Source organism: Accipiter gentilis, chromosome 15, assembly GCF_929443795.1.
Source record: "Accipiter gentilis chromosome 15, bAccGen1.1, whole genome shotgun sequence".
NCBI classification, from domain to species: Eukaryota; Metazoa; Chordata; class Aves; order Accipitriformes; family Accipitridae; genus Astur; species Astur gentilis.
In genome coordinates this window covers 8,617,364-8,641,138 of record NC_064894.1, presented here as the reverse complement: position 1 = coordinate 8,641,138, position 23,775 = coordinate 8,617,364, and the positions used below count along the sequence as shown (strand labels likewise).

At 38.7% G+C, this 23,775-nt stretch overlaps 1 protein-coding gene across 4 annotated transcripts in view; it reads right to left on the bottom strand.

The window, feature by feature from the left end:
* BCKDHB (branched chain keto acid dehydrogenase E1 subunit beta) overlaps window positions 1-23,775 on the bottom strand; it is a 132,717-nt gene that overhangs the window by 104,883 nt on the left and 4,059 nt on the right. For all 4 annotated transcript variants that reach the window (XM_049818053.1, XM_049818056.1, XM_049818055.1 and 1 more), the window contains exon 3: window positions 22,338-22,406. In XM_049818053.1, the coding sequence (XP_049674010.1) occupies window positions 22,338-22,406 (69 nt within the window). The remainder of the gene's footprint in view (window positions 1-22,337; window positions 22,407-23,775) is intronic.

Genomic DNA, 23,775 nt, shown 5'->3' with positions numbered 1-23,775 from the left:
GCAAAATTGTTCCGTTCATGAAATTAAAAACAAGGAGGGGGAAGGAGATGAAACACCACTACAATAACCTCTATAAGACATATTTACAATATTTGCCAGCAGTACCGCACTCCCTCAGCAGATCAACAGGAAAACCTAGTTATGCTAATAAATTTTCCCTTTAGAACATTGGGAAATAAACAGTAGGTTTCTATAGGAGTCTGTCATGCATGAATATGCCAAGACTTTAAACTGGATGAAAAAAAGCAAGCGCAGTGCACACCAATGGCCATGAAATAAATTAAGCAATAACTAAATAACCACCAAATAAATTACTAAAGACTAAACTAATCAATTAATAAATAATTAGGAAAGTTGTTACTATGAAGACTCCCAATTTCAATAGCTGCAAGTCAAACTAGAGGAAGGGAAGCTAACAAAAGGTTTTAAAGGGCTAAGAGCAGAACCGTTGCCCACAGCTGTATTTACAATAAAGGGAGGCATGTTAATACATATCTTTCAAGGACATGTCTTTCATCTTCACACATCACCCAGCACAGCACTGTCATTGCTTGTACCCTGTCCATATGCTACACCTGGTGTTTTGAATCTCATACTTCAAGGGTTACTTTGTTTTGGTTGGTTTTTTGGTTTGGGGTTTTGTTTGTTTGTTTGGGGGAAATTTTTTTTTGATCATCAGTAATTAGGTTTTGGCTCTCCCTCTGCCTTCCTCTCTTCTCCCTCTACCAGGAACGTGACTAAGACACCACTCATTTAAGGCAAGTGAAAAAAATGCCATCAAATGATACAACGTTGGTGTTGTCAGTGAGGCTACACAAGCCAACACAAGTCCAAAGGGCTAGCACAACTGCAGGACACCCCACGATTTTGCATACAGGACAGAGGAAACGTTTTCAACCACCTTAAAGATCGCCTTTTTGAGGGGAAGCACCATCTTCTCAAATTGGTCATTCCAAACTTCCGTGACTTCTACCCATTTCTTATAAATCAGTGTTTGAAACAAAAATCCTGGAGAGACTTACAGTACTTTTAAAATACATGCACATTGGGCTGCTTCTTGTTTAGAAACAAATTACCAAGAAACATTTTTAAATTCTTATGACTTACAAGTCCTGCTATTGACACTGGAGATAACAATGTTACCACTGCTAGCTCAGTAATTAACAGTGAATTCCAGATGAACAAAATAATCGCATAGCTTTTGACAGAAAGTGGGGTTTTGTTGTCTAGATTTCAAACACACCCGGTATTACCCTGACCAGCTCTGAATCAGTGAAGTACCTTACAGATCAGAGAACGTTTTACAAGTAGAAGAACCTGCTAGCTCTCATTTCCAAGGTCTATGAGCAAGCTGATCTCAGTAATTTCCAGATGTGGGTCACCTGTACTTTGTTTCATATCTCTTGGAAGAAAAATAATAATTTCTGCGGGTACTGTGCTTAAGAGCTGTTCAGACTGAAAGTGGCATAGGAAGTGAGAATGGTAGTAACTTCATAGCACTGCCATTTATTATTGCTGGGCATTTATTTTACCAGTGTGCTGCAGTAACACTGCTAGTCTGCATATTTCTATTCTTTCTTAATTAGTACTACCAATGTGCCTGGCAATGTCACTACATAAAAACAGCCCCAGCCCTGAAAGATTTTCACTCTGAGTAGCGGAAAGACAGAATGCTCTGGGAAACCCCGAACTGGGCAAGATATTTATTGAATATGTAACTTGTTTTTATTGTCTTCATAATTAAGTTATACTCACTTCTGACAGACGTCAATTGTGTCTTGGCTTTACTGCCAAGAATTAAAAGTCAGTTCAAAAAGCTTCACGCAGGAATCATCTCTTCCCTTAAGAGCTGACAAAAGGGAGATATTTCAGTCACATCAGTACCATGCCTCTCCCATGCAGAATAAGAAACTTTGGCTTTCGGGGCTATTTAGTCCCACTTCTACAGAGTAAATAGATCAGTAAACTAATCCTTCGGATGAAGAAGGAAAATAATGCCATGGAAAGATGAAAGAACTTCTGTAACAAGGGGAAGGCAAGATTATTTTTGAACCTAGAGCGTGTATACTGCGTAAATTGTTCTCATCCCTGAAGGATGGCTGCAATCTCAGTTCCCAAGCTATACAAGCATCCTCTGGTGTGCTCCCTCCACTGACAGGCATCACAGTCAAGGAAAGAGAAGCATAAACCACCTACGCAAGTGTGTAGTTGCCCCAGGCCTCACCACCATCTGTGAAGGTGGGGAAGCCCTGCTTCAGATGCAACTGCAAGAGCTGTCCCTGTACCCATATCCATCTGTAACACTATAAACACATGGCAAACACCCCTTCCCTCCTTTTTTATTTAATCTAGGGTACCATGAATTAGACATCTTGTTTCCCTTCTCTTTCACTGAACATTACCAAGACATATTACACTTTCCTACTTCTTGAAAGTCCCTTGGCAGATCAGTGTATTTCACTTCACTTACTTACATGATATTTTGATATAGGACATAGCCAGCAAAAAAAAAAAAAAAAACAAACTTAAAAAATAAGACTACAGAAGAGACTGAAGAAAAAAGTAAAATTCACAGTAAATTTCAAAATATAGCATTTTCATACTGAAATCAAAATATTCAATTAGCCTTTTTTCCTTTTGAATTTCTATTCTATTTTTAACACATACCAATTTACTGAAATGCAGGTAGGCCTGCTTTAAAAACTCTACCACGTAGCCTACATAGACTAATGTCTGAGCAGAACAAAAAAACCCAGATTGTTGAGAAGTGCCCAGAAGTCAGATCATACTAAGCTTACCTAATCTTATTAACAGATTTTTCAGAGTATACTGAAATAGCCTAACACATTGGTTCCATAAATAATTTTATATCATCAGACAAAAATTGATAAGTATTTGAACAATCCTGTAAAATGAGCTTTTAACTAATAATTGATAAAAACTTCAAAATTAATTCTTTAATATCAATCTAGGGTAGGTGAATGAATTTAAAAGCATGTTAGATCCACCACACTAGTGTGCACTTCTATGATTCAAAATATAAAATACTTCCTAATAAAACTGCTGAAATACCACTGAGATATTAAATCAGAGGCAGCATGCTGCTATCAATAGAATATGATGAAATAAATGAAGTGAGAATCAAAGACAGCAAATGTGAAATACAACATGACTGCTACAACATGATCAGCTTGAAGCACCGGACTTGGACTTTCAGAACTAAAGGCATAATCCTGAAGTACTATGGCTTAAAACAGTAAAGAAAGAGCCGAGTAACTGTCACTGAATGAGACTCATTACTCAGGAATGGTTTTGATTGTACATTTAAAACAATAATACTGATCCTTTCGAAGCAAAACCTAAAGCACTTTACTATTCATTAGATGGAAAAACAAGCCTTGGCTAGAGTTTCAAGGGTTAGGGGTTTTTTTTATAAAAACTAGCCCTTTAAGGCAGGAAGATATACACATCATTAGGATAAAACAAATGTATTCATTTCCCTGAATGAAAAAATTGTATGGCATGGTTTTAACCTCCTATTTCTATTGATACAATATGAAAATCATTACTAAAACTAACACAAAATATTCAAACACTGAACATTTAAAGGCATTAGGCCTATGGATTTTTATCTATTTTTATTTAACATTTTATTTTTAACTTTTTTTTCAAAATGTGAAAAGTAAGTCAATTTTGATAAACAGTCATTCACATCATCTTTTGCAAACCACCCAAGCCAGGTCTCAGCTGAAATCTGACTGAAGCAGACAAATAATCCAGAGATATTTTGTCTTTCCATATTTCATTTCCACATCAATGAAGAAACATTTCCTAAAATGTACTCTTCTCCTATTACTTGCATCAGCCACTCAGCTCAAAACAAGCTATCACAAACTCCAGGAGCTGACTTGTCACTCCAGGTGAAAGTAGTACCTCTATGTTATCTGAAACCTGGTGCGTCAGCCTCTGACTAAAGACATTATGCTGGTGTCCATTTCAATTAACCTGCCTGGCTTTACAAACATCCCTAGTTCCAGCCATCTGAACAGGTTGATGTCCTTTTCCAAGTAGCGAGGGAAGCAATATGGCCAACAAGGCTATGTGAAAAAAGGATGATTCTTCTCATCTCTCCATCCCAATAAGTCAGGAAGAAGATTAGATGCATGTTGAGCAAGTGAATAAATACACTAGAAGTGTTGCCTAACAAGGTAAATCTGAAAAGATTAAAAACATTAAGGAAAAAAAGTATTTGATTAAAAGAAATTTTTAAAAAATTACTTCGTCCTCCCCTGATCTATTTTTACTTAAAGAAAAAAAGATTGACCTTTATGATTTTCAGAACAAAGAGTTAAGTACCCAACAAATGTTCAAATTACCACTGACCCTCTAAGGGGCAACAGCTTTAAGGCTGTCTTACAGTCATCTTCTCATCCTCCAAGAATAAAAAGTTTCATAGCAACCTAACAGAACATGTTTACAGACACATGTAGTTGATTATTGTGCATTAATGTTTTGGCCTGCTTCATTGTTATTTGTTCCAAGCTGTCAGGAAAAAAGTATTTCAGATTTCAGTATCTGCAATGAAACATGTTCCTGTCTTAATTTAACTTCAAAGATGAGATATTCAAACAGTATCAAATCTCCTATAATGTTAACACACCACCCAAGGCTCCAACTCTAAGTAATTTCACATCACTCTGTCAGAGCCTACATTGGCCAATTTGAGTGGTTTAAGGAGTTCTGCCGGTGATTTAGTCAAAGGAGGATGTTTTGTTTTACGATACTTCTACATCACTTGTATGAAAAAAGGCATCTTAAAAGATGTCAGTACTGAGTAGTATTAACAATGTACCTGGACAGAATTTTATTTGTCCCCATGATCTCATTAACTTCCATTTAATACATCCATTACAAGTCAAATAGAAGAGTCCAACAAGCTAAATATATTCTGTCCTCAACTGCAACAGTCATGGATGCACGTGGAGAAACAGAGGACTAGAGAGAAAAGGAAGTGTCAGCAGGTTAGCTTCTCTGCTACTCACTGGGGACTTCATGTAGAAAATTCAAATGGAAATGACTGATTTCAAATCAGTCCTGCCTCTAAAGACCTGTTCTAATCTTAGAGTATCTAGGATTTTTCACAGATGTACATCTACATAAGTCTACTAATTCTACTCCTTAACATAATTTAACACAATCTATCCAGCATTCAGACTTTCTTGGTCCCACAATCCCTTTTAAGCCCTGTTTTACAACTGGTGACACTTGTTATCTTCCATTTCTCTGATACTATGAGAGGGCGGGCATCACAGCTAGTGGTTTGGTAAATTCATACTCGGCTCTTATAGAGCTCCCGGTTGAACACAAAACAGTTCTAGTAAGTTCTTATTAAATTTAATCAATTTGTTGTACAACTACTTCTATTGATATCCTAATCGCAGTTCTTCAGCTTTAAGTAAGGGTGTGAGATGGGCACTCTTCCTCTATAGCGAATGCCAGTAAAAGCACATTAGCTTTCCAGGTGAATATGCAAATTTCAAATCTACTCATCCAAAGCAGGGCAGTTTCACAAGTACAGAGATGGTTTACCTCTCAATCTTGAATCTTTGCACACCAACATGCCGTGCCATTTTAAAGAGCTGCTTTTCCCAGAGCTGTCCACGTTAAAATAGATCATTTCACCTACCTAACAGATGAAAAGTAATTATATGAAAAGGATTTCATACGCAAATAGCTCATAACTTCTTATGATGAATTTCACCTACTGTGTGTAGAATAATACAGTTTACAGAATTGAGCTTTACTCCTCTTCTGTTCTTCCCCAATGCTGTATCCTACAGAAGTTGCACAGACCGGGCCAAGAACATTTGTGTGTGCCCAGACATTCACAGCAGGCTTCAAGGACTCAGCCAACTACATGGCAGCCAGGTCTCAGCCCTCATTTAAGTCACTGTGAAGTCTCAAGCATGATGAGTTGTGTTGATAAACACATATATCCACACACACAAGTATCACTGTGTACATGCAGCCTATGCTTTCAAAAGAATTTCAACATTTAGTTACCCTGAATGAAAAACATCATTCAAATTTTGATTAATTAGTAAATATTGCCATTACTTTTTCCTTAAAGATTCCAGAAAGTCACACAATGGCAATAAGACACATAAATTAGTAAAAAAAAAAAAAAAAAAAAAAGTACTTCAGAAATCCGCGAGTGACCAAGAACAAGGTCAGAATAGAGATTTGCATGCACTAAACTAAATTAGCTGCTCCCTCTTCTGCTGCTGCAAAACCCACTATTACGCTCTACTCTGCAACAAAAGACTCGACTTCTTATTCTAGACAGAAGATTTATAAAGGTCAAATGACAGATAAGTCTTTCTTACTTGGTCTCACTTGTTTACAGGAGTCTTAATTAAGCTCCATTTGAGAGAAAAAAAAAAAATCACTTGCACAAAAAAAATGTATACTTCTGAAGGACTAATCACCACAGTATTGCCCAAAGAAAAGGACACCTGTTCTGACAGGTAACTGGTAAGAACAGGAATTCCTCACAAGCTTATCATTTATTCCACTGACATAACCAACACTTCTGAAGAGTACTTCAACTAAATTGGAAATTAAAAACAGCTTAAGGGTAAGTTTTCCTTTGAAGTCTCCCCCAGTCACTAATTCCAAGGCATTCATACATTTGTATAGACATGAATATTTGAACTAGCAGTTCTAGTTCAAAGTGTTCTCAACACATCATTCTCTTACTCAAGACAGTGATTTTTTCCAAGAGCTCCATAGATCCAAACTGTACTTTCACCTCCTCTCTCCCAAGATTTCCTTAGGAGAAAAGCATGTTTATTGCTTTTTCATTTAAACCTCACTCTCAAAGACCCTAAACAATACCAGAGTCAGGAGAACTGCTGAAGTACAAAGAAAATGTTACCATGGATGGGGAGCAACCTCCTCAGTTATCTACAAATACTTATAAATCTGTGCAGTTACTGAATTGCAGGTTTGGAAGGAAAGGAAACTTGCTTTCTAGTAAAACTTAACAGTAAATTCTTAAATTGTTGTTTAGAGCATGAACATAACATTAAGCATTTACTCAGTTGTCAGTCTTACAGCCCTCTGGATGAAGGAGGACCCAGGAAAATTTATTTATAAACAGCTCTACCTTCCTAAATCAAATAGGGAAAACCTGCCTTTCTGACCCTCTCCCTCACTTCAGATTTCCTGTCATTTGTGACAAAGTAGCATCCCACCAAAAGCTAAAGCATAAATATTAAAACATATTATCTAATGATCTCCCTTTCTCAGGGAAGAAATGGGAACAGGAGGGGTCAGGGGAGGTTAATGCAAAGCTCTGACATAGCTTTGAATGCTGGTAAACTTGCATGTCATTTAATCCTTCCATGATGAAAAAGCAGCCAAGCAGTAGTATAAGCAGGGGGAAGATCAGATTCTTTTCAGGTACACAGTGACAGGTGAAGGAACAACCCAAAAGGGAAACTGATTATATAAGAGGAAAAAACCTCACTATGACAGCAGTCAAATGCTGGAACAATCTGTACAAGCTCCTTCCTTGGACATATTCAAAACTCACCTGGACAAGACCACAACCAACCTAAACTGGCTCTATGTTGAGTACTGGTTTGGACCAGATGACCTTCAAGGTCCTTTCCTTCCAACCCTTATTATTTTATGATTCATTAACAGCCCCAAGGAGGATTACATGCTGACTGCCCAAACTTCTTAAGTCTGTACCTGTCCTGCTGATGGAAGCATTTCATGACATTGATAAAATAGTACTGATTCAGCTCCACATTGTTAGAAAAACATTCAATAAGCAGCTCACAACAGAGTGGCAGATTTGCTCACCAGAATTTCTGTTTTACTGATGACTGTGCAGGTAGCCCAGTCCACATCGAATTCCTTCTGATCATCTGGCTCATATACCCAGTTGTAGCAGCCTAAAGAAAAAAAGCACGATGCCTAACTGCACCAAGGCATTCAAGTGTTCCTCCAGCTATGATTAATAACATTCCTTGCTCAACCACAAAAAATTTTGCTGTGTGAGAAGCACACTTGCAAAAAAAGCGTAACTGTATAAAGTTAGATGTGCAAAGCTATACCAGATGACAGAACACTCACTTGCAAAAGTACACTCTAAACTTGACATCTACCAAACACTTATATGCAGGTATAACCAAGGGATAATATATCAGCTTTATTTAAGCTGCTTAGGTCAGTTCCATGCATCTTCAGACTATGCGCAACATTACATGACATGACAAAAGATCCAAGAGGAAAACTCACAACAGTTACCAAAGCTAAGTGCTGCAACGTTAATGAAAATTCTGCTGTAATAGACTGGGTACACTATCTGGATGACAAACCAAGGAATAAGCAATACTGTGCCAAACACAAGGCACTATCTCTTACACTCCTCAGTATCAGTAGTGTAGGAATACTTTATAGTAAATTTGAAAGCATGCTGGTTCTACCCTAACTTGTGAAGCAACTATTCTCAACTCAACAGCAAGGATTTAATGCTGCTAAAGAAGTACTCAGGAACAAAGTGCTGAATGACCAGTGATCCACAGAAATGAAAAATATTTTATGAATCTCACTTGTAACCATGTCTGGCCCTTGATAATGTAAAGCATGTTGTATTGGGTTTGGGGAGCACGGTTTTGGTAGCGGGGAGGGGCTACAGGAGCAGCTTCTGTGAGAAGGTGCTGGAAGCTTCCCCCATGTCCGACAGAGCCAACGCCAGCCGGCTCCAAGACGGACCCACCGCTGGCCAAGGCCGAGCCCATCAGCGATGGTGTTAGTGCCTCTGGGAGAACAGATTTAAGAAGGGGGAAAAAACCTGTGCAGTTGCAGCTGGAGAAGAGAGGAGTGAGAAGGTGTGAGAGCCCCAGCCCTGCAGCCCCCCAGGTCAGTGCAGCAGGAGGGCAGGAGGTGCTCCAGGCACCGGAGCAGAGATTCCCCTGCAGCCCGTGGGGATGAAGACCCTGGTGAGGCAGGCTGTCCCCCTGCAGCCCAGGGAGCTCCACGGGGGAGCAGATCTCCACCTGCAGCCCAGGGAGAGAGGACCCCACACCGGAACAGGGGGATGCCTGAAGGAGGCTGTGACCCCGTGGGAAGCCCACACTGGAGCAGGCTCCTGGCAGGACCTGTGGCCCCGTGGAGAGAGGATCCCACGCTGGAGCAGGTTTTCTGGCAGGACTTGTCACCCCGCAGGGGACCCACGCTGGAGCAGTCTGTGCCTGAAGGACTGCAGCCCGGAGAAGGGACCCACGCTGGAGAGGTTCATGAAGAACTGCAGTTCGTGGGAAGGACCCACACTGGAACAGCTCATGGAGGACTGTCTCCCATGGGAGGGACCCCACGCTGGAGCAGGGGACGAGTGTGAGGAGTCCTGCCCTTGAGGAGGAAGGAGCGGCAGAGACAACGTGTGGTGAACTGACCACAACCCCCATTCCCCATCCCCCAGCCCTGCTTGCGGGGAGGAGGTAGTGAAAAATTGGGAGTGAAGTTCAGCCCAGGAAGATCAGAGGGGTGTGGGGATATACATTTTCTCTCCCCTGTCCAGCTGAGGAGGGGAGTGATAGAGCAGCTTTGGTGGGCACCTGGCGTCCAGCCAGGGTCAACCCACCACACACGTGCATGAGAAAAATCAATAAATTGATCTATACTTGGTGCTTCCATACAAGTGTGAAAACTCCTTACCAGGTTTTGAGGATTTAATGTTTGTACAAATTAAAAAGAAAGGAGATCTTTTCTAATAAATGACTAGCATGTTATGTCAGCCTGGACACTGCAAGATGGCTCGGCATCAAGTTAAATTAAAAATAACCTGCTCCTCAAAATGGTTCTGTGGCAAAGCTGCTTAGACAATTGACTGGACTGGGGTGGTAGTCTTGACCTTTTTGACCCTTTTAGTCTTCTAGCAAATTATTTCCAAAAAAACTCTTGAGTGTTTTAGTCCCTGAAATAAAGTCTGCAACACCTTCTTAAATTGAAGTGGTGATAATTACCACACTCTTATCACCAACCTCAGAGGCAGAAAAAACAGGGGACATACTAAATTAGTCCTACTTGACAAGTACAAATGAAACAGAGGGCATACTGATTGCAGGACTAACCAAGGAAATTGAGAATCACTAAATTCCACCTGAGAGCTAGTAAAGGCATAAAGACTGACATCTAAAACAAGGTACACGAACTATGCTTGCAGACCTGGTATTAACACCAACTGCGAATACTGGTTATGCTCATCAATTCCGTCTTGTGTCTTTAATACATAAAATTTTATTCTCCTTGACACTATATTACTAAAATATTACTTTTAAATGTTTCACTTAAAGTATTTCCTGAAGTGGAAAATTCCATTTTTATGAAGTTCAGCAGCACATACTTTTTGCCCAGCAATATATCTTGAAATATCTTAAAAAATCGTTAGAACAGCTTTCTTAAGCTCTGTACTGAGTATCAAGTTCTGTATTAAAAGTATATCCCTTATCTTTCTCTCAAACAGGTTTGCAACATATGAAAAGAAACATAATGAATATTAGTAAGTCCCAAACGAACAAAATAGTGTCCCTGGTGTGAAAACAGTATCAGAACAATTATAAAAAAGAAACCAACCCCACAGCTACTCTGACACAGAATGATTTATATCACTATCCCACAGATTCAAACCATGTAAAAGGACATATTACACTGTATCAAGTTCTCAAATAACTTTTCTTTTTTTCCAACTGTAAATCTTAAAAAAAAGAATTGGCTATTTAAGATGAAAATGAACAAAATGTACTATTGTGTAATGAGTCTGGAACACGTTCTCCAGATGTTACTGTTCAAAGACATTTATATAAATCAGAACAAAAGCCAGATCTTGCCAAACTGCTCTGGAAGAACCAGGCAAGCAAGCTACAGAATTCTTCGCTTAAATCCATCCACAAAGAAACAAAGATAACCAAACTCCAGACTACTTAGGTTTTACTCAGTCTATACACAACAACTAGTCATTTTTAACTCTGTATAACATGTTCCACCCTCAGCTTAAGGCCATGTCAAAAATTCTGAACTACTTCATGCTACCACATGCAATATGTTAGGAAGGACCAGCACCTACATAAAAGAGGAAGCAACAGGCTTGCAGTCTGCTTCTGAACCATCGAACTAACATTTTCTATCTATCTGTTTATACAATAAACCCCTAACACTTATTTCTTATGCTACTTTAGGCTGAGTTTTTCTCCTCCCTATAATTGAACATTCCCATGTTCTTAAAGCACGCAAAAGACCCCATGATTATTGATAAAAAAACTCACAGAAAAACCTCAGAGTGTCTCCCCACCTGTTGAAGTAATACCCAACCACTAGTAACTTCTGGGAGGCAGAACACACTACCTTAATGCACTGCCCCAACCAGCCTATCCACACTGTGTTCTCATAGTTCTTGCCCTTGCACTGTAATGCTTGGCACCCCAAGAACAGATCCAGAACCTCCACTGACAGATCTCTGCTCCCTCACCAGTAACATGCTGTGAAGTCTTCACAATAAACAATTTCCTGAGATCACGAACAAAAAAGATTTACAATATAAACATTTTAAAGTATTTTAGAGATTTTGGAGGCAAATTATTAGGGGGTTTGGTTTTGGTTTTTTTTAAAACACACTCTATCTACCTCTATCAGCTCAGCTTCAAAAGGGTCTTCCATCATCTCATACCACTAAAAGGCATCAGGGCATTAAGCAATCTTTGCAAGCGTATTCAATCCTCCTTAGCCAAGAAACTTCCAAATACCGGAACAACCTCAGGACAACCTTGTCTTCTCACCCATGTTTTCCCCCATAGGCATTTCACTTAAACACAGAACTTCCCTTCAGGAGTTTTCTACAGCTCAAGCTTATATAATAACACTGTATTCAAGTAAATACTTTTCTTCAAAGAATGACTACCACAGTTTTAGAAAGGCTGGTGTCCCTTGGGCATGGCAAGGTACAGCCATCTCCTGGCCAAATAAACAGAAACTACTAAATTATTTTACTGGACTATAAACAAATGACTCATTTACTGAGAATGAAGTGTTCCCTGAAAACTTACACGGGTGTTTACACCTTAGACACAAGGTCTACAGAAAACAACCAGGGATTACAGGGGATCAGACATTGGAAATATCATTATTGCTGCGAGACAAGGTAGCATTATCATGAGATCTATCACCAGAAAGCTGTAAGCAACCGGGTTTTACTCAGTAAGACCCAGAGTAATGTGTCCAGTTTTGGATGGCCCATATCCTTCAGATGCAGCAACCAGCATCCAGAGAAAACTGATCAATAAGAAAAAGCTTCAAATCATAAGAATAATTATGCACTGAGACTGTGTGTGTAGGGAAGCCAGGTAATCTCCATCACTGAAGGCTAAGAACAGTCTTTGCCAGCTGATCTGTCTCAAAACATACCCTGTGCTTCAGGGATCTAAATCTGTAAGGCAGGCAGAGAACAGAGGAAAACAAATATGGAAGTGATAAATAAAATCATTTTTAAAGCATCCAGCTGATTGCTAATGTGGCTAGGTCATCCTGACATAAGGATGTTATTTTCTTGCTATAACTGTGGTTTCATATGCAGTTCAGTCACTTGCTTTTTAATGTGTTTGAAATTTTCCACAGGGGAAATCTTTGATTCAACTCCCCGCACCCTCACAGGATTCAATACAAGTGTTATCTCTTTTCTTCTCTTCCTTTTCTTCCGTGATTTTCCAAATCGCAAGAAAATATCCTGGACCGACTAAACAGACACTAATTACTGTTTACAATCTGCTCCCCATCTATTTCACCCTTGTTTTTTTTTAAACATGGTTTAGAAGCAAAAACTCCTACCAATTTTATCTATGCTTCTAGCTACACCAAAATAATAAAGGACAGGAAGGATTATTTACAAAACAAGCCTACGTGCTTGAACAGAATATGGCAAGAAGAGAATTAAATTTCAAGTTACATGTGCACCTTTTCTACTCTATGTGAGGAAATGTACATTAGCTATGAAAAATTTAAGGAAGAAAAAAAAAATTGAAGCCGCTTAGCCCTCATTTACTACTGTCTGCATGTATGAATGTCTCTAGCCATGTATGTAATTCAGAGTTACCTGAAAGAAAGTTACCTGAGACCGATTTTGTTTTACCCAACGTATAGGAGTGACACACAGTTGTTCCTACTGAGTTTCGTTTTATCAGGCATCGACACAGAAAAGAAGCAATTACCGGCTGCAGAGCAGTACAATACAAAAGGACTTACGGACTAAAGCATGTCACAAACTGACAGTCAACACCACATTGCTAATAAAGGCAGCAAACATCACTCCAGAACATATTAGCAATGTTACACAGAAACCTTATGAAAAGCATTTTGTTCTAATTGACTTTGCATGAGAGAGTACCATAAGCTGCTGTGGGCAGTACACCTCTGTAAGCACTGACAAACAAAAAGAGGAAGAGAGCAGTAAAAGAGACCAAAGAGAACAGCCAAAAGAAACCAGAACAGACAAAAATAAAAGCCATGAGTAAAAGACCCTCCAACCAGTGATGGGACATTAATACAGAAAGGAGGAAACCTATCTTCCTCTTGTTCACCCTGCTATCACACCAAGGATCCCAAACAGCAACAAATGAATCACATGAGCAAAAGACAAATTCATTCCAAAACATTCCAAAAGAACAACTGCTGACAAAGTCATTTCTGCTGCATCTCCACAGAGATCAGCTTTGATACCTCAGTCAACAATTCTGGGAGTAAGTTCAGAACTCCTGAGGGACAGAACTGAGGCCAAGTCTCTTCTACCCTGGACAAGCACTCACTTCTGGTGGGAGACACCACAGTGGCATCCTCCAGGAACTGAGAATCTTTGAAATAAAAATTCCCATCCAAAGTATTCACATTCTACCCATACTTCCAAAGAGTTGCAAGTAAACTAAAATGGCATTGTTCAAGGATTCCCTACTAAAAAGTAAAACAACTCATTTACACTGCTCTTTCAGTCCAAAAATAATTTCCAACAGCTCAAAAACTTTGAAGGTAATCTGGTCAGGCATCCAAATAATAGGAATCTAACTTAAGCAGTCACCTAGACCCCCTTGATGACAAACAGAAAGACATGCCATGAATGAGAAGTGCAGGCTGTGGTGTGACAGAGGATCAACTGCACCCTCAGTAAGTTTGCAGACAACACCAAGTGGGATGGAAGTGTTGATCTGCTTGAGGGTAGGAAGGTTCTACAGAGGGATCTGGACAGGCTGAGGCCAACTGTATGAGGTTCAACAAGGCCAAGTGCGAGGTCCTGCACTTTGGTCACAACAACCCCATGCAGCGCTACAGGCTTGGGGAAGAGTGGCTGGAAAACTGCCCAGCGGAAAAGGACCTGGGGGTGCTGGTCAACAGCCAGCTGAATACAAGCCAGCAGTGTGCCCAGGTGGCCAAGAAGGCATCCTCGTTTGCATCAGAAATAGTGTGGCCAGCAGGAGCAGGGAGGTGATTGTCCCCCTGTACTGGGCACTGGTGAGGCTGCACCTCGAGTCCTGTGTTCAGTTTTGGGCCCTTCACTACAGGAAAGACATTGAGCATGCCCAGAGAAGGGCAACGAAGCTGGTGAAGGGTCTGGAGAACAAGTCTCATGAGGAATGGCTGAGGGAACTGCGGTTGTTTAATCTGGCTGAGGGGAGACCTTATCACTCCCTACAACTACCTGAAAGGAGGTTGTAGCAAGGTGGGTGTCAGTCTCTTCTCCCAGATAACAAGCGATAGGACAAGAGGAAATGGCCTCAAGTTGTGCCAGGGGAGGTTTAGATTGGGTATTAGGAAAAATTTCTTCACCAAAAGGGTTGTCAAGCATTGGAACAGGCTGCCCAGGGAAGTGGTGGAGTCACCACCCCTGGAGATATTTAAAAGACGTGGTGCTTAGGGACACGGTTTAGCAGTGGACTTGGCAGTGCTAGAGTAACAGTTGGACTCGATGATCTTAAGGGTCTATTTCAACCTAAACAATTCTATGATCATAGTTAGTCTCAAAAGCACAAATTACCTGCTAGAATTGATATGGAACCAGGAGGAAACCTGAACTACTTGCTTATATTAGATCCAGCTTTTAAATGGTGCATTTGCCGAGATGAATCCTACACACATAATAGTTAGACTAAAATTTCCCTTAAGGATCACATTTTTTCCAATTTCACATTTAAAAAAAAAATACCTATGTTGGGTACCAACACATGGATTCACTGCATCCATACCTAAATCACAGCTGGCTTTGCAGAAGACTGATGATACTACTAGACTCCTTTCTAATTTCTTTAAAAACTTCTTCTAAAAATATCACAGAATCACAGAAGTGATTCTTTGAACTTCTAAAATCCTCCAATAACTATCTCTCTCCTACCCAAATTCACCATTCACAGAAAGTTCCATCTTACAAGTACTGGTCTAAAGCTCCTTCCTTGCCTCACTCAATTCCAGAAACATATTTTCTCTTCCCAACATCATTCTTTCTTTCGAGCATTGATCAAACACAACTACACTTAACCTGCTGGCTCCTGAAGCCACTGTGACCCTCTGCGAGTTGGTCATCAGGACAAAGAGATTTTTCACTTTTTCACCTGCTGACCACCTTTCTTCCAACTCCCTTAACCTCTGCTAGGTGGATAATTCAAGACTACTTTCAGAGGACTACACTCAAAATTATTTTTTTTTACTCCAGTTTTTCAGATACATTAACAGGAACATGAAAAGCTTTACTGAGCTCTAATTAGACATCAGATATACCAAGGAAAGCAATCCCTAAATTTAACTGCAATCTGGTTAGTTAAGGAGACACAAGGCTCAAACCTTACTCCTGTTCTAAAGGGAAACTGCTAGTTCCCTGGCTATCCAAACTTGCATGAAATCTTAGCAACAAGAAAAACTAAATTCTGGTCTTTCATGTTTCTTTACTAGGTCAACTTCTCTCCATAGCATAAACTTTTTGGCAAGCATAACAACTTCACGGCTTTTGAGTGAAACGCAACTTCACTGAAACATATTATCCAAACACATACATACAACTCTGTGCATCTCATTTGTGTGAGATATCTGCATGTAACAGATAAGACCTACAAACAGCTCTAATATGGGAAAGCCTGTACACAAATATTTTTTAGCATAGAGACACAAATTACTGAAGATGTATATTACTTTTTGAGATGACAACAAACATGGGCAATAACTTGATCTAATATTCCAAACTTTTAAATGTATTCAATTCTTCCGAGTTTGGTTTGTACCACCTACCCAAATCTCATCTATAAAAGTGAACACGTAAACAAAAAAAAACCTCAGTCTCCCCAAAGCACTGCTATGGGGAAAGACCTGCCAAGCCAATCTTACTGCTGTTGGATTCTCAGAGTTCTAAGCAAGGACTGATCCTATTCCACGTTCTCAGAATATCAAGCTTTGAAATAATCAGGAGGCTCTTATCCTTACCCTCACTAAGGATAGACTTCTAACATGGCAGTAAGTGCACATTAGAGCCTCCCTTCAAGTGTAGGCCAGAATGGTATTAAAGACAAATCTCTACTGAGGCCGATGACTACGCAGAGGCACTTCTGGATAAGGAAGCTCTCAAGCTGTAAGTGTTTGGAGGACAGCAAAGAGAGTATTCAAGAAAAGTATTATATATACACTTCACTTCCCCTGTTTATATAATCTCAAAATCTTCACTTTTGGCCACAGTAGGCTAGATGGGGGTTTTTTTGGAGTTACCAAAAAAATAAGAAAAACCTGCTCTGGCATTCTTCTGAGTAGCCTTCCTTGTCAATCACTGTTTCTGCTATTCTTGTTTCTCAGTCTTTTCTTCTGTCCACCTTCTCCATTTTTACCTTACCCTCCGTTTTTCCTCCCATCATTTCTTTACCGCCTGTCATCTAATCCCTACCTCTGATCTCTGTATTTTTGTCATGTGGATGAGTCTGATCTTTACATGCTGCAACTTTATTTCACACTTCAGGCAGAGCAACAGGACACATGTATCCACACTCAAGACCACTGTTTCAAATCCATCTGCAGACCAAAAGACAAATGTACAGCTATTTCATTCAGATAACAATTTCTTCAAAAGACTGAAATTAATACATACTTCCCTTTTAAAAAAATAAAAGTAAAAAAATGTTTGCACACATTACCTAGGCTACAAAAATACAGTAGGCAAGGAAGCAGGCTATCAATAATGCAGTTTACATCTTTGCTCTAGAGACACGAAAACATCTCAAGACAGCAGGACTATGGAACAGCAGACATTCATTACTTCAATAAAGATACTCTACAGGTTAGAGTATGCAACATCTGCAAAATGGTGATAACTAAAAATCTGGCAGGGGGTGATGGGGAAGGAGACAAGAAATAAAACAGGAATATGCCTTCCAGTGTGCAAGACTGGAAGGAGGGGACAAAGGAAAAAATTTTACAAGACTTACTTCCCTTCCCTTATCTGAAAGGAACTTTCCACATAAGAAAATTCAGGGATTCTACTCATTTTCAGTAAGCAGGATTATACAGCAACAGATTTCTAAGCATTCAGTTCCTGCAAAACACACTAACACCAATAGAAGGATCATGAGCAGCAAAGCAATGCCAGAAAACTAGAATCGCTTATTTTGGATGTTGATATAAGATGTATATGAACAAATAAACTATCCTGAGTCATAGCTGTTGTGGAAAAGAAACTTCTACACAATGATTTGTTTATATATGATTCCTCAATTAAACATTTTCAAACAAAACTCTTTGTAGCATGTAAAAAATTAATCCAATCAAAAATTAGGATTTATTTCCTTACGAAGTCAATAAGTTTGACTTCTTTCACTTATTACTATAGGCCTCTAGCTGTGTTTATATTACACTACCCTACACTCAGGCTTAAACAGCTTTCCTGGCAAAAAAGAGATCTTAGATTTCATGACAGATTTATTCTAAAAGCAAATTTCTTGTCTATGTCTCCAGAGAGACTTCAATAACAGTCTGGATAGCGAGCAACATCCGTATAGTACTACTACTGAGTATTAATATACTAAATTCTCCCTACTATAATATTAGGTGATACTTAGACCTTGACCTCTATAAAAGTGCTTAAAAAGGAGCTAGCATTTGTATCAGAATAACTACTTATAGGCATAGACTGCCACCTAGTGATTTTGATTAGCTACGGGGGGCGGGGGACAAAGTACAAAGTACAAATGCATACCTCTTTCAGGAGAGGAGAAAAAAAAAATAAAACATTCGTTCCATCACATTTTACATCAACATATGGAAACAACCTCATATTATACCACTTGTATCTCCAATAATTATGTTGATGGTAAATTCAGGTGGGGAACAGGGGAAGAAGAGTCAGTAAGTGTATGTAGTCTTCCTTGTACGGGTAAGATCCATAAGGTTGCTTGCTTGTTCATCAATTCTGTCTGGAATTTCTCCTTATTTTACATAGACTCTAGCCTCAGCATAAAACAAGCACTGCATCCAGAACTTACTTATCTCCAAGACAACACTGACAGCCACCTACACCCCTCTTGAAATTTTGGATTCCTTCAATTTTTGCACTTTCAGCCTTTCCTGTTCTCCTCAGCATTGTAACTATATTTTTAATATGTACTCTAATTCATCTTTGCTGTTCCCTCTCCAGCCACTGCCTGTTTTCTACAGAATTTCACTATTAGTAAAGAAAGAAGCCAAAAGTTACCTGTGTCATCTTACCTGCCTTACAAAGTTGAATTATCATTATGTAAATGACTCTTAAGTTCACCTTTTATCTGTAGACATCTCTTTGTGTCCAAACTTGTATTCATGATATTGACTCCATTTACTTATGGGCATCTCATCAGCAGCATAAAGAACTCTTACTTATTTTTCCTGTCATGCCTTCTCCACCAACTTCTCTCTCAATCACTATCAACATCTCCAGTTCACTTCTCACCTAGACCATAAACTCAGGATCTGCAAGACAAAGGGATCTCAGGAAGATCTTTCTATAATGAATCTGTAAGGCAAACTTTTTTTTTTTAGGTAGGAAAACAGCAAAAAGCTTTTCAGATTTTGCTTCCTCTTCCAGCTACACACTTTTCCTCTAACAAATACAATCATTGCAATGCTCTGAATAAATGTAAAGAGAGAGTTTCCTAACTTTTCAATTTGATCTCACCAGCACTTTACCTACTGTAAGAGACTGAATTGTTATCTCGAACCATTTGCCTCAAAGATTGTTAGGCGCAAGGGACTGGACTGTCATCTCAAGGAACTGTGAACTGTTTATCTCCAAGATGGCCTATTTAAGCAGGACACTCCCCTGTCCATAAGGACAATTACCAGGCCATTGAGGCATCCAGGGGAGGAAATGGGCAGGAGCTGTTAAGATACTGGTTTCTGGTGTCGATCACACAGAAGGTCATGTGATAGACGAAACCTGCAGCGCGTGACATCATTGAAATATGCCCTATAAAAACCCGTAGAGACAAGCCGTGGGGCTTTTTTTTTTCCCACCACCAAAGAATTGAAGATTGAGGACCAACAGGACGCCACTGGATCCGTGGTGGTGACCATCCTCACAACTCCCACCGCTGACTGCTTACCTGAGGACCAACGGGACACCACTGGATCCATGGTGGTGACTATCCTAGCAATCCTAACCCAACTGCTTGCTTAATTTACACCTTTTCTTCCATTCTATCCTATCGCCACTATTTTCCACTTTTGATAATAAAAGGTTTTTTAAGTATAATGATTATGACCTCTTTTGTGTCAGTCTCGCTCTTGGGATCATATCGAAACCTTCCCCAACATTGCATAAGGACACGTACTCACACATTTTATTTTACAATCACATGAAACAAGAGCACTACTTAGATTTTCCTTATCAAATCTATCCTCTTATTCACCATAAAAAGGTGAGCACCCTTTCTGATCAAATGGCAATACTAGCTTTCATTAGCCCTTGTTCAATGTTCATATAGGTACTTTCACAATTTCTCATGTTGCCTCTCACACTTTAAAGGAGTTCTTTTCAAATATTCCCAAAGTCATGTTATATCTTCCGCAAAAATATCATTAAAATCTGTTGTATGATCATAAAATAAATCTGATACTAGCTAGGCTGCTGATGTGCTGTGACTGTTGCTTATCATACTGACTAGAACTGTGTGAATAGTTCCTTGCGCTCCCTGAACAGCATCCATCTCAACAGTACCCCTGCGCTCTGGGCAGGGGCTATCACAGAGTCTTTGAACAGCACTGGCACTTCTGAATATATCATCAGTAAAACACTATGACAAGAATGAAATAATATCTTTCCTTCATTACAATATTATATGACTTTCTTACCTCAAAGAAAACCAACAAACAACCCTCAAAGCAACACTCTAACAATATAAAGTCTGCTCCTTCTGTCTTTTAAACTGGAGATGTCCACTAAAAAACAAAAGGTTGCTTATGGAGCCATCTACTCCTGTTGCTTATTTCACAAATGAAGTCTTCCATTGCCCGTGTTTCCAGCAACTGACTGCTGTTTCAGAGGCTTCGTTTTCACAGGAAGTCTAGTAAACAGACTTAACATATCACACCAGAGTTACAGAACTCTAATTCAACCTCAACATACAGCACTAAAGATCATTGCTAATAAAAGTCCTATCCAAACTATTTGAACATTAACATATAAACCAGACTGTGAGAAAACATCTACATAATAATTGAAGCAGAGAAACAAGAAAACAAAACATGGTTATGTTTCTAAAACTTCTTAAAAGTATAGTCTTCCTCATCTTCCTTTATCTGGTTCACTCCAAAAAAGTGGATCTTGGTGATCTCCAAGATGGCAGTAACTCATCTCCTCCAGATGAGGAAAATGAAATAGATTTAATCACTGGCTGCTAGCAATCCCAGTCATCTTTGTGCCTTGAAGGAAGTAAGCTGCTGAAACTTAACATGTGATAACATCTTCTTCTGTTTAATAGCCCAGTGGGGGAGCCACATTAAAAGCTATCAGGTTACTGTATCCACAAGCAGTTTCCAAGACCTGTAAACTGCTATGGTCTAGCCAGTGTGCCATACATGAAACATTGATTATTTTTTTTATTTATTTTCTTTTTTAGCGTTCCAGTAACAGTACTTCTCGCAGCAAAACGGGTACTTAATGAAACCACACCAAATGGATAACCAAAGAAGAAACTTAATTGGAAGAACAGTGAAGGACTTTGAAAAATCCTCTAGATTTGCCAACCAGGTATCACTAACTAGGTGGTTAAATTCTATCCATCAAGAACGATGAACATGACACTTAGATGCTTGTGCAACAACATATGGTCTGAAAGAAAGATGGGGCAAAGAAAAAGACTTTTAGAAGCCACTGATACTCAGCTGTAGGAGACTCGCCCAGAAATAGTGGAACTAAGTTTCTCCCAAAATGAACACAATATACAGATTAATTTAAATCACAGATCACACAAGAACTTTTTAAAAGCTCCTGCAATTTTTAAAGAAATTGCCTATTTAAAACTTATTTTTTAATTGTTTGCAACAAAGTTAAAAAGCTCCTGCAAGTGACTATTTTTTCTCTTCCACTGAACTCACCTCAACTTTGAGGCATGAGATGATTAAGTACCATCTTATTTCCCATGTACTTTTGCAAACCTGTTTTTCTTATCTAGTGATAAAGGCTACTTCTAAGATTCTTTGAGACAAAGGTTGTACCATCTCCCTGAATGCCTTCACATGAGTCTCCCAAACAAGTAAATCGATCACATTCTAGATGAAGCACAAGCATAGTTGTAACACATCATTTCTATATTGGCTTTTCAGGCCATGCAGAAATTACTCTATTTAACAAAGCATTTAAATTCTTGTTAATGTAATTTCTTCACAGTTCTTGACAGATAGGATGAAAAAGCATCACCATGTATTGTTGCTAAGAGGCATTAACTTGATTACAGTAATTAAATGGGGTCACGATGATGAATATCTGGTCCAGTTGCAGTTTAAAAAAAAAAAAAAAAAAAAAAAATCAAGTTACATTGATAAAGTTAGTTGAACAAATAGAAGACTCCTGAAACTATGTCAGCAAGTTTCAGAAGCTTTGAAAGTTTACGTAAATGGTAACTCATTCAAAATTTTTTCTATTTTCAAGGACAGAAAGGAAAACAGAAGTCCATTTACAAGGCTTCTCTCCCACATATTCTTCTCTTCTCCCACAAACCACAGAGGGCTACAAAACAAAAGAAATGCTAATATGAAAATAATGTCAGATTTAAAAGTTAACTTACCATATTTGTCTCGCAAGCCAACTGTACACCTGAAGACTCCACCAAAGGCCACATCTTCACCAAATATTACTGAAAAATAAGAACAGTAGAGGAGGCTAAAGTTACTCCAATGTATCTTACTTTTAATGAACATGTTTCAAAGGTTTTTTATACAAGACACTAACGTAAGTAGCACCTAACATTTCATTTTACTTCAAGATTTATCTAGACCTAAGCATTTCTCATGCAGAGCCTAACTGTACCAAATAAAGAACCGAGGTTAATGAGGAATCATCTCAGAACAGAATTCACGAAACCAACTCATCTATGCTTTCATTAAATTATCTATTTATTTTTCTGAGATATTCTATAATATCACAATATCTAAATCTGAATGAATAAAAGCAATTCCAAGAAACAATTATAGTCAGTCACTAAAGAGTCACTGAAGTTGTGTTCTGCTTCAGCCAATAACCACTTGCATTCTTCATACACAGATTTCAGTAAATGAGTAAATGTAGTGTTTTGAAAAATGTCAAATTGAAGTTTTCTTCAAAATATCAATCCAACATGAAATTTCAAGCCTTCTCGACACATACTTGCCAGATACCTGAAAAGTGAATTCAGAGGAAGTCCTCTACAGAAAAGATGGTTATCTAATAACCAGGAAAACGCTCAGTGTTCAACACTACTATCCTTATAGTGTGGGTGATGTAGCCAATAAAGTTTTATCACTAAAAGTAATTGCCTTTAAAATTTAGCTTCATATCAACTAATCTGGAGGGTTTTTTCTTTGAATTTATGGAATGGTGATGTCTAATTTTTCTAAAACACTTTTGTTATTTAATTCACATTATTGCCCATTTCAATTTTTTCAAGCATGTAAGAGATGTGCAGCAGTATCACCAATAGCAGCTTGCAAGAACTGGGGTCATTTGTGATAATTCCCAAACTCCTCAATACTCTCCATATTCTAAAGAATACAAAATAATAAGTTAACCTCCTTGTCTTTCAAATATTATTTTTATTTAAATAAAATACATTTCTGATTGGAAGCACTAAGATGGATTAACCCACTTCTGACAATCGTGTTAATGGCACTACTTAAAGAAAAATAACTTGTATAATGATGTAAAACCAACGTAGTCATGGAGCATATGATTGAAATATGTCCCCTGGTCACCTCTCTAATTCATTTTTAATACTAACTTGTTTGGGTTTTTTATGTACTCTAGAATCTTTGTAAGGCCTTTCCATCACCATATGGCTACTCACTTTTGAGCAGCTGGCATAAAAAAAAAATCCCATTTAATGCTGGTATCAGCAAACTTGTGTGGATTTACTCATTCTGTTCAGCCACTGAAAATATTTTCCTGGACAGATTCTAATTCTCATCAACACAAGTATGAGGATTTCCACTACTTAAACAACAGTTGCTTAATTCCCATACAACTAAAAA